Source organism: Chaetodon trifascialis, chromosome 2, assembly GCF_039877785.1.
Source record: "Chaetodon trifascialis isolate fChaTrf1 chromosome 2, fChaTrf1.hap1, whole genome shotgun sequence".
In the NCBI taxonomy this organism is placed as follows: domain Eukaryota; kingdom Metazoa; phylum Chordata; class Actinopteri; order Chaetodontiformes; family Chaetodontidae; genus Chaetodon; species Chaetodon trifascialis.
The window spans coordinates 21,132,589-21,145,831 of NC_092057.1; the positions used below are offsets into that span (position 1 = coordinate 21,132,589).

Below are 13,243 nucleotides of genomic sequence, written 5' to 3' on the forward strand. Positions count from 1 at the left end.
TTAAGTATACTGTGCTCTCATTGTGAATTGAGGTGGTGTGTTGGTGTGTAAAGGGCCGTCGTATTACTCTGAAATATACGTCAAACATACACCACTGCACACACACACTCTCACACGCACACACACAGTGAAAACAGACACAGAACATGCACACAAAGTAGGCTGGGGCAGGCTACAAACCCTTCCACACAAATATCAATTTGCACCCCTACTGTGCACACATCACATGAACGGCGTCTAACTATCCAATACATGCTCACAGGCAAAAAAGGTACAGTACTCATGCGCGCCTATTCATGCAGGATCTCCCACACATGCAGGATCTCACACACGTACACACACACCTCAGCAATATGGCAAAGTTAGTCATTGTAAAAGTGCGGATTAGTCCCAGTTTCACAAAGTTGTTTTTATTTGCCATTTAGTATTGTGATATTTTTGCCAGTCAAAGACACTTAATTTCACAGTGCAACACAGTATGACAAACACTGACATTAGGGTCAAGACATATCATATGGGTGAGGTTAAAAAAATGTCCATACAAAAAGAAAAAAGGTCAAATAAAATAAAATAAAAAGTGCAAAAACAACAGTCACTGAAAATAGCATTAATTCAAATATTTTTTTGCGTTAATTGTGCGAATTTAAGTCCACTATAGAAACAAAACTTCTCAGTAGCAGCAAAAAAAAAAAGACAAAAAAAAGAGAATATGGACCATTTTTAAAACATTATAAAGATCACAATGACACTGCCAATCACTGTTTTACTTAAGATATCAATATGGCATCAAATGGATATCAGTACGAATGTAGACAGAAACAAATACACTCACCCTTGCACGCACGCACGCACGCACGCACACACACAAACACAAACACTTGGTCACAGTTAACAGGTGCCAAGGACATTGCAGTGGGAGTCAAGTTTTAGCTCGGTACCATATCAAAAACAATACATTTCACACACTGTTAACACAGAATGCCGAAGTAAAGATTTACAAACTGCACATGCACACACGCGCACACGCACAAACACACACATACACACATACACACACAAATCTCAAAGAGACAACTAAGGATGTGATTTCTTTCAATGATTTCATCCCCTCTGGTGAGAAAACAAATGTGTTAGCCCTAATCCTCCCTTCCTACAGGAATGGTTTCTGTGAAGCCACAAGGAAAGACACTTGCTCTTATTTTTTCTTCTTCTCTCTTCTGATCAGGTAGAAAATCTGACAGGAATATGTCTGATAGATGGATAGCTCTGTGAAGCAGCACTCTGGTCAAAAATGAAGGTAGGAAACACGGATGCGAGTAGCAAGACTATCTTACAGTTAAGTAGAATTCAGTGACTACAGATGAAGTAATTTATATTGAATCCTATTCCCCGGAAAAAGAAAGATATCACCCAGAAAATGAACAGAGTTTAGACACCTGCCTGTTTGTCCCTAACTACATGTAGTAGGTCTCAAAAAGTCTAAATAATAGTGCCACCCACAGTCAGTTCCATGTACTGCATGTACAGCATGTGCAAGTGTATGTGTGAGTCTGTGTACGTTGGTCTGTCTGTCGGTCGGTCGGTCGGTCAGGCTATTTGTTACTCTTAAGTTTAAGAATCCCATTAAAATCTCAACTGTCCCTGTCCACCCAGCCAAGTAACAGACCTTTCTGTCGCTCTTTTTCCCTGCTTTGCTACTGATTTCCCTCCCTTGCTTTCCCTGAACTTTCTTTGTGCTGGTCTCTTTGCCTGCCTCCCTCTTTCCCAACTTGTCTGTCCCTCCATCTCTCCTCCATGTCCTTCTCTCTGTCCCTCTCTAGCTGTCCCTACCAGTTAGTTTTTCTGTGTCGGGTCCCTGCCTAGTTAATCTAGAGGTGTCCCTCTGTCCCTCCCTCCCACCCGCCCACCCTCCCTCTATGGACAAACACATAGGGCGTGGGGGCCGTCCGTCAGGGGGAGCGGCCAATAGCGTCCCTCTCCCTCCCCCCAGATCTGGGCAGTGCAATACACAGATGGATGAGTTTCCCATTCACCCTCCTCCTGCTGGCTCACCTAAGGAGAGCGGACACAGAGACGTTAACTTCAGCGAAGACATTCAGAGACCTTTGATTGGAGGTTTAAACATGATGTGTGTGGGCTTACCTCTTGGGTGGGTGTAGAGGATCTAAACGCCGTAGCAGGCTGCCAGTCTCTCCTTCAGCAGTGGGGGGAACTGCTCTGAGAACTGCTGCCAGTTCTCTTCCCCAACCTGCTCCTTAAACCCGTGCAGGATCTGCAGGACGCGGCAGAGGACAGAAGGGGAGACGTGAATTTCAGGCACACCCTCAAGTCATCTTAAACCTCCTTAGCAGTCGGGCCACAGATTACCGCTTTTACAGCTAAGGCTGGGAGCTGATAACTGCTTCTTCAACCATGTGATCCTTCAACAGCTCCCTAATTGTTCTTATATCAAAACCAGGTCTCATAAAAGCAACGGAGTCCTGAATGTTTAACTGACTGCAACAAGGCCAGGCAAAGGCCCCTTGACTTCAGGGTCCTCAAAAGCCCCACATTCAGTGCTAATCAGGTGTTTTTGTTATGCTATTGAATTTTGACCACTGAAGTACAGCATCAGCTAACGCAGGCCCTGTCCAGCCCTGTCTTGTGGATGGTGTCAAAATCTAGTTTCATGACCTTTGACAGTTTAGCTCATATTGTGCAGATTCTGCAGAGCAGCATTAAGATATTTTTAAACTGACATATTATCTCTCTTTGTTATGCCAACACTCTCATCGACATGTAGACTTTATTAAACTGGAAACAGACAGCTTTTCCCCCTAAAATATTTCCATGTGCTATTAGTGTAGACGCTGCTGTCACAAAGAGAAACGCACCACTTTGTTTTCCTATGATATGTAGATATTGGGTTATTTTATGCTTTTACAAAATTAAAGAACTTGTAAGACAGATGGTGATAACGTATTATGTTTGATCATTTTCATATGAATAAGTCGATCTACCCAGCCAGCCTGAAATCCAGCGTTCTTTTTCCCAGGTGAGCGTACCTGTGACAGAGTGCAAGCAAGGCTCATAGGGAACCAGTCTTAATGCTGACAGCGTCATTATTCTGCAGCCATTACACTGTGCAATCAACATTTATTTCATAAGTTCAAGCGAAAAACTACATATACAATGCACACAGAGTGGGAGATGGGGGTCAAATAAGGGCCCCTACTGCAAGTGTTTGTCCTGGCCCCCCAGCCATGGACTGTAAGTATATTCTAAGCCTCAAACACAGAGTAAATTTGATATGCATCATACCCACAGTGCTTTCCAAATGTTCCCAGTGTTTAATTGCCACGCTGGCAGCATTTTGTGGCTTCAAAATGTGTTGCTTCAAAATGCTGATGGTGTCAAGAAGCGGGACTAACTGCTGCAACCAAACCAGAGCACGTCTCATCACAGAGCAGCAAGAGAAGAGTGAGTGTATATTTTCCTCATTTTAGGAAAATAAAGTGCCACGAACTCTGTGAACATGTGAGTCACTGTCAACTCAAACAGACACAGAGACACAGAACAGGCTTGTTCACCGGATTCATTTGGCCGACAATGAATTCCCCCGGCTGTCAACACACTGGTTAAATTTCCCAACAGGAATATTAGAGAAGCATTACAGAAATCCTCCATTATTGTACATGCATGAGTGGATTTTGCAGCGAATTTGACTCAAAATTTGCATGCAGAGCATTTTGGCATTTATATGGCAACTCCTGAGGGGGAGTGTGTTCACTTCCTTTCTCCGCAGTACAAGAGCAGTGTCTGTGCTGCCGAGCTTCACAGCAGAAAAGTGAGACGAGTACACTCTGCTTCGCTCGAGGTCCCTCGCAGTGACTCACACAGCGGGGGGAGAGGGGAATGAAGAATGCGAGAGTCTCATCACGGTGAATTAAAATCAGCCTCTGGATGGGACTGCTCGTGTAAACACAAGAACTTGCTCCTCAATATGACCCCGACTTTGTTCCTAACCCTGATCGAGCCACTCACCTTGTAGAACATGTCTCTCAAATCGTCTTTAGGATTCACCCACGAGGCCACTGCGTCACAGAAGAAGATGAAGTCCTGAGCAAATGCAGAGGAAGAGCAGAGACGAGTCTTAAAACATCTGCGACTTTGCAACCGATTACAGACTCGAACAGCATGGACTTGAAGCCTGCAGTGTACAGCGTCTCACCTGCACCACGCCTCCTGGGTTCACACCAATCATCATGCAAATCCCGCGGAAGGCAGAGTCTTTCTCCTCATTGTCTCTGATGTTCCGCAGAGATGTGCACCTGCAGCATGCAATTATTAACCAGTTAGCAGCTGTTCAACTTGAAGCTGTCACTGCTAAGAATTCAACTCTCTTATCTTGTTGACGAGAGAACATGTCATACTCAAAGCTTGAGCAGACTCAGGCTGCAGCGTTTCAGTCGCACTACTCGCCGATTCCAATCATTCCAAGGATGTATTTAAAGAATGTCAACACTGCAGCCTTTAAAATCTCTGATTGTGCTCTGCAGCAATGTGATCAGACAAAAATGCAAAGAGGAAAAAATGAGAAAAATCTGAACAGAGAATCCTCTGATGAGGGGAGAAAAATGAACAAATGTGTCTTCCAAGTCCCGATAAGCTAACGTAATGATGTGCAGAATGGAAAGAGAGGAGAAAGAGGATGGATACCATGAGCTGTGGTCAGACCACAGTGCTGTGCTACGTGTGATATAATACAGCTGCCATTGCTGCCTGTGTATGTGCACATGTTGTTAATCAAATAACACCACAGAAATGTCATGGCGCTGGGGAATGAAATGCACAGAAAAAGAGATTACAAGGCCGCTCACCAAGGTCGGATAAACTGCGGCAGCATGGCAGCAACCTCCTGAGGACACACATAGCCCAGCCGGCCGATGGTGATTGCTGGTAAAGGAAAGGATCACTGTTAAACTAATGTGTACCAGTTTCTCCCATGTGACCAGCTAATGCCTTTTTGACTGTAATCTGCTCTGATTTTCAAGTCAGTCCAAGCATATAACTACAAACATCTGTCTAAAAAAACAAGTCTAAAAAATATCTGCGTATTCATCATACCAGTGTTCTCCAGCAGGGTCTTGGGGGTGTTGGGTCGATTAATAATTTCAACCAGCTGGTTCAGAACCATAGCGATGTACGGCTGCATCTCCACTCCTGATAAATAAAGGCAGACACACACATCAGGACAATAAATCTCATATTCAAGAGCAGGAGCGTGGAAACAGATGTGCTGCAGCTCACCCATCTGCATGCAGATCTCTCCTATGGCCCAGGTAGCATTATTGCAGACAGAGATGAACTCTGGGTTCAGATTTGTCCCGAGGATTGGCATGAATTCAGCTGCAGGACACACAAATGTCATCATCATATTAGACATATGAAAAAGGGTGTGTTGTGTGCTGTATGAGTGTTTGTGAGAAAGACATAATGAGATAATTACCAATACATGGTTTGACATGAGGGAAGCAGGCCTTGGTCAAGTCGCCCAGTAGAGCAAATGAACTCTGTCTTACTTCAGGCATCGTATCCTGGGACAAAAGAGACAGAGAGACAGAGAGAAATGTGAACACACACCGTTGACAGACCTGAAAAGCTGTCCTGTGGCACACCTAGCGGCTCACTGTGGCTAAAATCTGTGGCAAATACAGTGCACTTCCTGTGACTGCTTCACAATAAAAGCCACCCTGTAGTTCATCAGTTGAATACATGTAATGAAAGGCGGCACTAATGAAATGTTCAGTTTGCATCAGCATTAACAAATACAGCCCAGATAAGACTGTAGGGGGACTTCTATCACTGAGATAACATTACAAACAGTGCATGAACACACACACAGGGGGCTCTCCTCACCTGCATGCACTGGAAAAGCAGAGTCATGATGTTACTGCGGGCCACAAGTGTGTCCACGTGTCCCCCAAGTCCCTCAGCCAAACCACTTAAGAGATCCAGGGCCACGATCATGAAGTCCTTGTCAGGTGCTTCGTACTGGTCTGGCTGCTGACTGTACATCTGATACACACACACACAGCGAAGAGAAAGTGGAGAGAAACGGTGGACAGTGGGATGAAAGTGGGATTAAGTGTCATTTATGGAAAGCTGCAGAAACATAAACAGTAAAGTCCACGTGAGCGAGCAAGCGTGTGTGGCTCACCATGGCCTGAGCCAGTGTCTTCTGGACCAGGGTGACGCATCGCTGGTAGACGGGCTCACAGTATGGGAGGAAGCCGCTCTGCAGTGCCGTGGCTACAGACGACAGACACTCGAGCAGAGGAAACAGATCTTTATCTTCATCCTTCAGCTCGTTCCACTTGGCTATCAGCGGTGGCATCAGCTTCTGTATGTATTCCTAAAAAACCAGCGTGTGTGTTCAGCCTGTGATTCACTTGTTCTTTTAGCACAATAGAACAATTCAATACGTGATACACAAAACATGGCAGTGTGTGTGTGCATTTTGTGCTCACAGGCTGGTTGAGATGGTGGCCCACAGAGTCCGCCAGTGTTCCTATAGCGTCATAGAGGATGAGCAGGTTCTTATGTTGGTACTTCCCAAAAGCAAAAACCAGCGTGTCCAGGATGAAGCTCAGGTAAGGCACCAGCTCCGTACACGCCTCCTCCTCCAAGGTGGCAAACGCGCTGCAGGAGAAACAAGACGCGTTAGAGGAATGTATGAGCAGAAAGTGAAAAAACACAGGCGAGGAGAACACATGGAAGAACTGAGAGCTGTACCTGCATGCAGCTTCCTGTACCCTCTTATTGCCATCCAGGATACGTTTGAGCAGCTCAGTCATGAGCGGTTTGAGGTGAGCGTCAGGGGGCTGGCTGACCACCCAGTGGGCGTAGCGGCTGAGGGTCCAGCAGGCGATGGAGCGCACCAGGGCCTTCTTGTCGCACAAACACTGGATGAGGTGGGGGATGAGCTCAGGCAAGTAAGGTACCATGCCCTGCATACAGCCTGGAGGGACAAAACAATTGTACACACTTTAGAAGGAAAAGTGCAACATTTTGGGAAATAAATGTATTTGCTTTCTCGCCAAGAGTGAGAAGATACTATTTTCACATCTGCACATGTAATATAAAGCTACAACTAGCAGTTTGTTAGCTTAGCATAGCATAGACACAAGAAACAGGGGGAAAGCTAGCTTGGCTCTGTCCCAATAGAACCTAATCAGCATACAATGCACCTATAAAACTATTTGTTCATCACTGTGGTGAAAATGAGAAAAAGTTCTGTTCTTCATATCATACAAAAAAATATAAGACATATTCAACAATTACAGAACACCTTAAAGGTCCAGGAAATAGTTCCTTTACCACTGTCTCTTCATATATACTGTACTGTATTTTAATAGTAGGTACTGTGTCTCACCCTCAGCAATAGCTCCCAGCACTAGGATGCCAGACTCTTTGATGACCCAGTCAGGGTGGAAAAGCAGGCCTTTGAGCAGGGGCAGGAGATGTGGAAGCAGCTCCTCGCGAAAGACATTGGCAAGAACGTCCAGAGCCGCGGCCGAACACTTTCCTGAAGGGGGAAAATCAGCATCAGCATCACATAACTTTGAAACTGCAATAATGCTCTCTGTTATGGTTTGGAAAACTACACAAAACTCAAAACAGTAAGGCCTTGCTCAAAAAAACATTGTTTAAAGTCCAAGAAAGCGAGCCCTGCCCGTCTGCCTGGAACTTACTTAGGTTCCAGTCAGACAGCGTATCGTCATCATCGTCCTCGTCTTCATCGATGTCCTCCCCCTCCTCGCCCTCCCCTCCTTCATGCTGCAGAGTGACAGTGCGGGACTTGTGGAAGCGAGGCTTGATGTCTTGCTCGCTGTCAGGAACCGCCTCATCCTCTTCAACATCGCCCTGGAGAACATCAGAGAGAAAGGGGAACGCAGAATGAACACAGGTAAGGCAGGAGGTCTGTACGAGGAATATGTGGTTTATCCGGGGGGACGGGGGCTCACCTTGAGAAGAATAATGTCAATCTCAGAGTATTTCATCCCATTCACCAGGATAGGAATCAGTCTGAAAAAAAGAGAGAAACAACCACATTACTACACAGATGAAATTCATACAACACTTGATTTTAAGGTCCAACAACATGTTGGCATGTGAGCACTTACTGGACCAAGTGGCCAGACAGGGCCTCTTTACAGATGGGCTGTTCAGCCAGAGTTAGCCAGAACTCACAGGCCTCCAGAGCCACGTTCTCATCTGGGTCCTGTGTCCGCTGCAGCATGTACTGGTGACAGACAAGAAGTGGTGCTGATGATGACGAGGAAGAACGAAGGGAACACCACGTGCTGTCTGTTTTATATGGTCTGTGAGATCAAGTCCCACCCTCACCTGGATGATGCTGTGCATGTGTGGGATGAGGCGGTCAATGCGGACTTCCAGCAGCATGACCAAAGCCCTGCACACGTTCTTTCGCACTTCACTGTCCTCATCACCAGCCAGCGCAAACAGACTCTGAGGAGGGATAGGCAAGGACAGAAAGGGGGTGGGAGAGAAGGGGAGGCAAGAAATGGGGCAGAAATAGATTGAGAGAGTTAATAGAAGCAACCTCCGCACAACATGCACTTTAATCTGTTGTGCCACATTCATCTCTTGACATTGACTCGAACAGGGTTTCAGGGTTCAGTAAATAATCTCTCCTCTTCTACATTATAGGCAACTTCCTGCATTGCCTCATCTCAAGTAGCAGATACCAACTACTGCACAAACACAGCTTACAGTAGATAAAGCCAGATAGAGTTAATCAAGTTGAAATATGGAACTTATCCCTAACAAAGATCAGTAAAAAACAACATCTTTAACAGACAGATGCATTGTTCCATAGCGCAGCTCTGAGAGGGCCAAAAGCTGAGTCTTATAAGTAAAATGGGATGATGGTACATCTTTAAAAAACAGAAATGAAACCATGACATAATTCCAAGGTGCTCACCTCAATGAAGGTATCAATGTTATCCATTAGAGCTTGAGCTCGACCAATGATGAACTGGTTCACACACGCTATAGCATGGGACCTGTGAGAGACAAGCAAGTGGGATCTATAACGAGGATTTTAACAGGGAGAGTCACAGTGGAAAAGCTGAGGAGGAGAGACAAAGTGCCGGCAGAGACAGTGAGAAAGCAGAAGACTGGCCCTTTACTGACCTGATCTTGGGGCTGCAGTGCTTGAAAAACTGTAGGAATTTGGGGATCATGATGTTGAGAGGTCTGTTCAGGGCATCACTGTCCAACAACTCTGAGGAATCCTCGCAGATCTTTTGCAACGCCCCAAAGGAACCCTGAAAAGCAGAGAAAGTCAGAAAGAAAGAGTGATGAGGACAAAAGCAACAGATATAAATCTACGTATCACATTAACATTAAAAAGGTATTTCTGCGTGCACGCAGGTGAGCCTGACCTCGCAGGTGTTATAGTCCTCTGAGTTGAGCAGATTGCAGAGCTGAGGCAACAGTTCCGGCCAGGTCTGCAGCTCTCCTTTAGAGGCTATGGTCGTGATCAGGATACCTTTATGGCAGAAAATAAAAAGGTTACATGAAAATGAATCAGGCCTTAAAATTCACAAGTAACTAATAACTTAACTCATCATCGCATTCACTCATGCAAAACATCTTGAAAATGCAGCGCTGGCTCCCACACAGCCACATCACCTGCAAAAATTTAACCACCTACAGAGCAGTCTGACTCACACCAGCTAGAAAGCGCAGCCAACAGCAGCTTTGTCTTTCTCACTCAAACACCCACCGATCGTCGCTCTGATAAGCGGTGAAGGGTCTCCGATGTTGTTGAGGCATTCTCGTTTGATAAAGTCAGCCACATTGGGAGGGAAGTTTTGGTAGTGAGCCTTAACATTGTTCTTCAGGATCAGACCGCTCAGAGAGCGAGTGGGCTCATCTTTAAAAGGAAAGCAGCAGAGAGGCAGAATATGAATACATTTTAAAAATGGGAAACAGCAACAGAAATATTTGCAGGGGTCATTTTAGACGTGCACGTACATACCCTCGGATTTGAGGCTCGTGAGGACAAAGATGAGATAGTTGTTGAAATCTGGAAACTGGTTGAGTTGCTCCAGTTTCTGCAGACTCTGTTAAGGAGATCAACCATCCAAACACACAGAGCAAAAGCTCACACACCTTCCAATACGTTGTGTTCCTGTTTGACAAGCCAGATGCGCATGACAACACACCCCGTCAGTTTCTCTGTCATCCACTTTGGTACAAAAGCACTCATGGAAGAAGCAAAATGTCACACCTTGTTCTCTCAATATCTATCAAACACACACACTCAGACATAAGGATACTTCTTGCACAGCTCTCTGTGTTGCTGTGTCTGGTGACTGGGAGTCCTTGAGTAGTTGAAGCACTTGCTGCAGACCCTGTTCATCTGGCTGCCACTCCATCCTACAGCACGCAACAACACACATTATCTGTTTAGGAACTACACGCACAGCCCCACCTGTGACCTCAGCACTCCAAAACGTTGCTACTCAAATCACGTAGAAGCAGCATGAGCTACGCAGTAACGATTACTGATGGAGCTAACGAACAGAATGTGATGGCTGCCGTTACTAATAGCAACAGTTAATGAAATATTAGCGTTTGCTATACAGCTACCGCACAATTAGCTACGTGAATCTTATCCATAGACAGAATTCTACATTCATTGTAAGTGAGACTACACTTGAGCAAAACACTGCCATGAAAGCGTTAATGTTTATGAACATACCCGTTTCTGGCTTCTTGAAAGCCAACCGGACCATTACGCAGTAGTCTTCATTAAGTTACAATTGCATGAACAAGTAGCAAAACCAAGTATCAACCGCGATCTAACCAGCCTTTTCCACATTAGGCCCAGACGGTACAGGCGCAAATGTCTGCCTGATACAGATAGCAAGCTAGCTTAGCATCGCTACGATACTTAACACATACAAGATACACACAATAAACAGCTGTAAAACAATATCTTACGGCAACGACCGGGACGCCCTGTTGCGCTGTCAAGCAGTGTTTCTAATCAAAGCAACAACGACGGCGCAAATGCAGCGCATTAATAGTCATAACAGAGCAGTCGCATATCAACCCCGGCAGCTACCACTAGCATGGCTAGCTAGCATCATCTTGAAAGTACCGCGAAAGGTTTTACCTGGTCACTCCGATGCGGTAGATCTATATTTCTATAGACAAAAATGCAGCTACGCTGTAACAACTAACATTAAATAAAATATGACTGCGATCTGCGTAGCTAAATACAAACTTCTGATCTCAGTGGATCTGTGCGGTTGCTGTGTTAGCTGGTATGTGACAGAGATTGCATGCCTTGCAATCAAGCCGGGTGATCCGTTTGATCGTATTCGGCTTCCGTAGTGAAAGACTGTGCGCAAGGTAACTGTGTTTCTTAGCTAACAGTTAAGATACTGAGTTTACAACCTATATCGTACACACCATGTATCAGTGGTTGCTGTTGTCTTACAATTGCGTTAAGTAATAAAATGCATGACATACTTGTCGTTCTATGAACAGACATGTTTTATGCATCGTTTTATGATGTGCTTCATTTCTGACCACCAGATGGCGTCAGCTTCAAATTCCTCCAGCATGTTGCTGTGTAACTGATCTGTATGAACGGATACAGGGCGTGGACACAATATCATGAACACCAGTAGATTTAACATTAGGCTGACTACTACTGTGAAGCTCAGTTTTTATGACAATGTGTCAGTATGGCTGGGATAATTTATCTCTGTTAGTAGGATGAAGAATTACCCATGAACATACTGAAATAAACAACTAAAGTCCAACAACAGAAGCTCCACAGAGGCAACATGTTGCAGCTTTGCTCTGCTGGATTTCAGCGCTTTGTAAATAAGTTCATCGCCACTTCCTTTCATTTCGAAATCCTTGTCAAAACTATTTTTGAAACTAGAGTTTGAAAAAAAAGTGGAAGTGCGCTAACACCATGAAACATCATTTTAGTATCTTTTTTGTTAGAGGAACAGAGACCTTCATACCAAATACACAGTACTTTATTAAACAGATCAGTCAGTGAAACAGTTTTGGATACACAAACACATTCCTGTATCAACAGTCACATGGATGGTGAGTTGGATGGGATGTGGATTATTTAGAATTCTAACTGTGAAGAAATGAAGGAGTCACATCAGAAAAAAGTAGAGAGTAGCATGTATTTAACAAACATGGTTCAGCACAGAGAACTGATTTCACTCTTGCTACAGCCCCACTTGCAGCAGGCGTTGGAGAGTCCGACCACTACATCTCGTCCTTTCCTATCTGCACTCCGTAGAGCCTCCAGCACCTCGTTTGAGATTGGCAAGCGAGCCGAGCGGCTGAATCCAGCAGCCACAGATGCCACATTTGATGCTTGATCTCTCCATGCTTGGGACGCTGCAGGATCCTGCTTGCTGGTAAGTTCAGTAATGGGATTTGTGTTCCATTGGTTGAAAGCCTCTTCTCCAATAAGAGCTGATAAAAAGCAAGGGTAAATCTTGTAATATTACATCTTGAACCAAGGAAAATGTGGCACATCATAAAAGGTAAACTTGTATCTATATTCTCATACACGCACGCGTTCTTACCTAAGTCTCCCACACTTCTCCTCCAACGAGAACCGCCGCAGGTAAAGATGACAGCTCGTATGAACTCTCTTCCGCACAGTTTCACCCCATAGAATGAAGGGTGATCATCATTGGACCGCACCCTGTCTACCAATGCCACCAACAAGCACAGGGTCAAGAGTGCTGCCTTCCACATGGTGAGAGAGAAAATATGCCCTCAGTGTCTCAAAGGCTGGAAACTGCTTGAGGTGTCTGTTCAGTTTGTGTTTCTGACTGGACAACCCCTATCTTATATAGACCTCAGCATCTCAGACAAGGACCTCAACTCACCTCCTGTCTTTGTCATACCCAGAGATAAGACTGGAGACCTTTAGGGAAAACAATGCACATAGGGAAAAAGAAAAGTTGTGATTAAGTAGCAAATGATGCCAGAGGCGATGTCAACAGAGCTCTTGGGTATCTCATCACCTGTGACCTTTTCTTGGCCTTTCTGTCCCTTACATCAGTTGGGCTGCGTTGTGTTGTGTGTCACCAGCATAATCTCCATCTCATTGTCTGCTTTGCCATGCATTGGATGGAGAGCACTATCCATTCACCCCAATGATAACAAGGGGACTATATGT

The 13,243-nt window shown here is 45.0% G+C and overlaps 2 protein-coding genes across 3 annotated transcripts; both read right to left on the minus strand.

The window, feature by feature from the left end:
• Positions 1–394: 394 nt before the first annotated feature.
• On the minus strand, positions 395–11,373 carry tnpo2b (transportin 2b). 2 transcript variants are annotated; one of them, XM_070979803.1, is made up of 24 exons: positions 11,192–11,373; positions 10,350–10,449; positions 10,049–10,124; positions 9,794–9,943; positions 9,450–9,556; positions 9,199–9,332; positions 8,987–9,068; positions 8,389–8,511; positions 8,166–8,284; positions 8,007–8,067; positions 7,734–7,905; positions 7,415–7,567; positions 6,775–7,000; positions 6,510–6,681; positions 6,200–6,394; positions 5,899–6,057; positions 5,489–5,576; positions 5,290–5,388; positions 5,107–5,202; positions 4,860–4,935; positions 4,211–4,310; positions 4,024–4,098; positions 2,143–2,272; positions 395–2,052 (listed from the first exon to the last, which is right to left on the minus strand). In XM_070979803.1, exons 2-23 carry the CDS (start codon positions 10,446–10,448, stop codon positions 2,165–2,167), a joined length of 2,670 nt encoding a protein of 889 aa, XP_070835904.1. In that variant the 5' UTR covers position 10,449; positions 11,192–11,373; the 3' UTR covers positions 395–2,052; positions 2,143–2,164. The 2 variants fall into 2 exon arrangements, with proteins under 2 accessions (XP_070835904.1, XP_070835894.1); XM_070979793.1 differs by having other exon boundaries at positions 5,107–5,388; positions 11,192–11,318.
• A 758-nt stretch (positions 11,374–12,131) lies between these two features.
• Positions 12,132–12,858, minus strand: rln3b (relaxin 3b). The gene is made up of 2 exons (XM_070986287.1): positions 12,642–12,858; positions 12,132–12,528 (listed from the first exon to the last, which is right to left on the minus strand). Exons 1-2 carry the CDS (start codon positions 12,814–12,816, stop codon positions 12,248–12,250), a joined length of 456 nt encoding a protein of 151 aa, XP_070842388.1. The 5' UTR covers positions 12,817–12,858; the 3' UTR covers positions 12,132–12,247.
• Between the last annotated feature and the right edge of the window lie 385 nt (positions 12,859–13,243).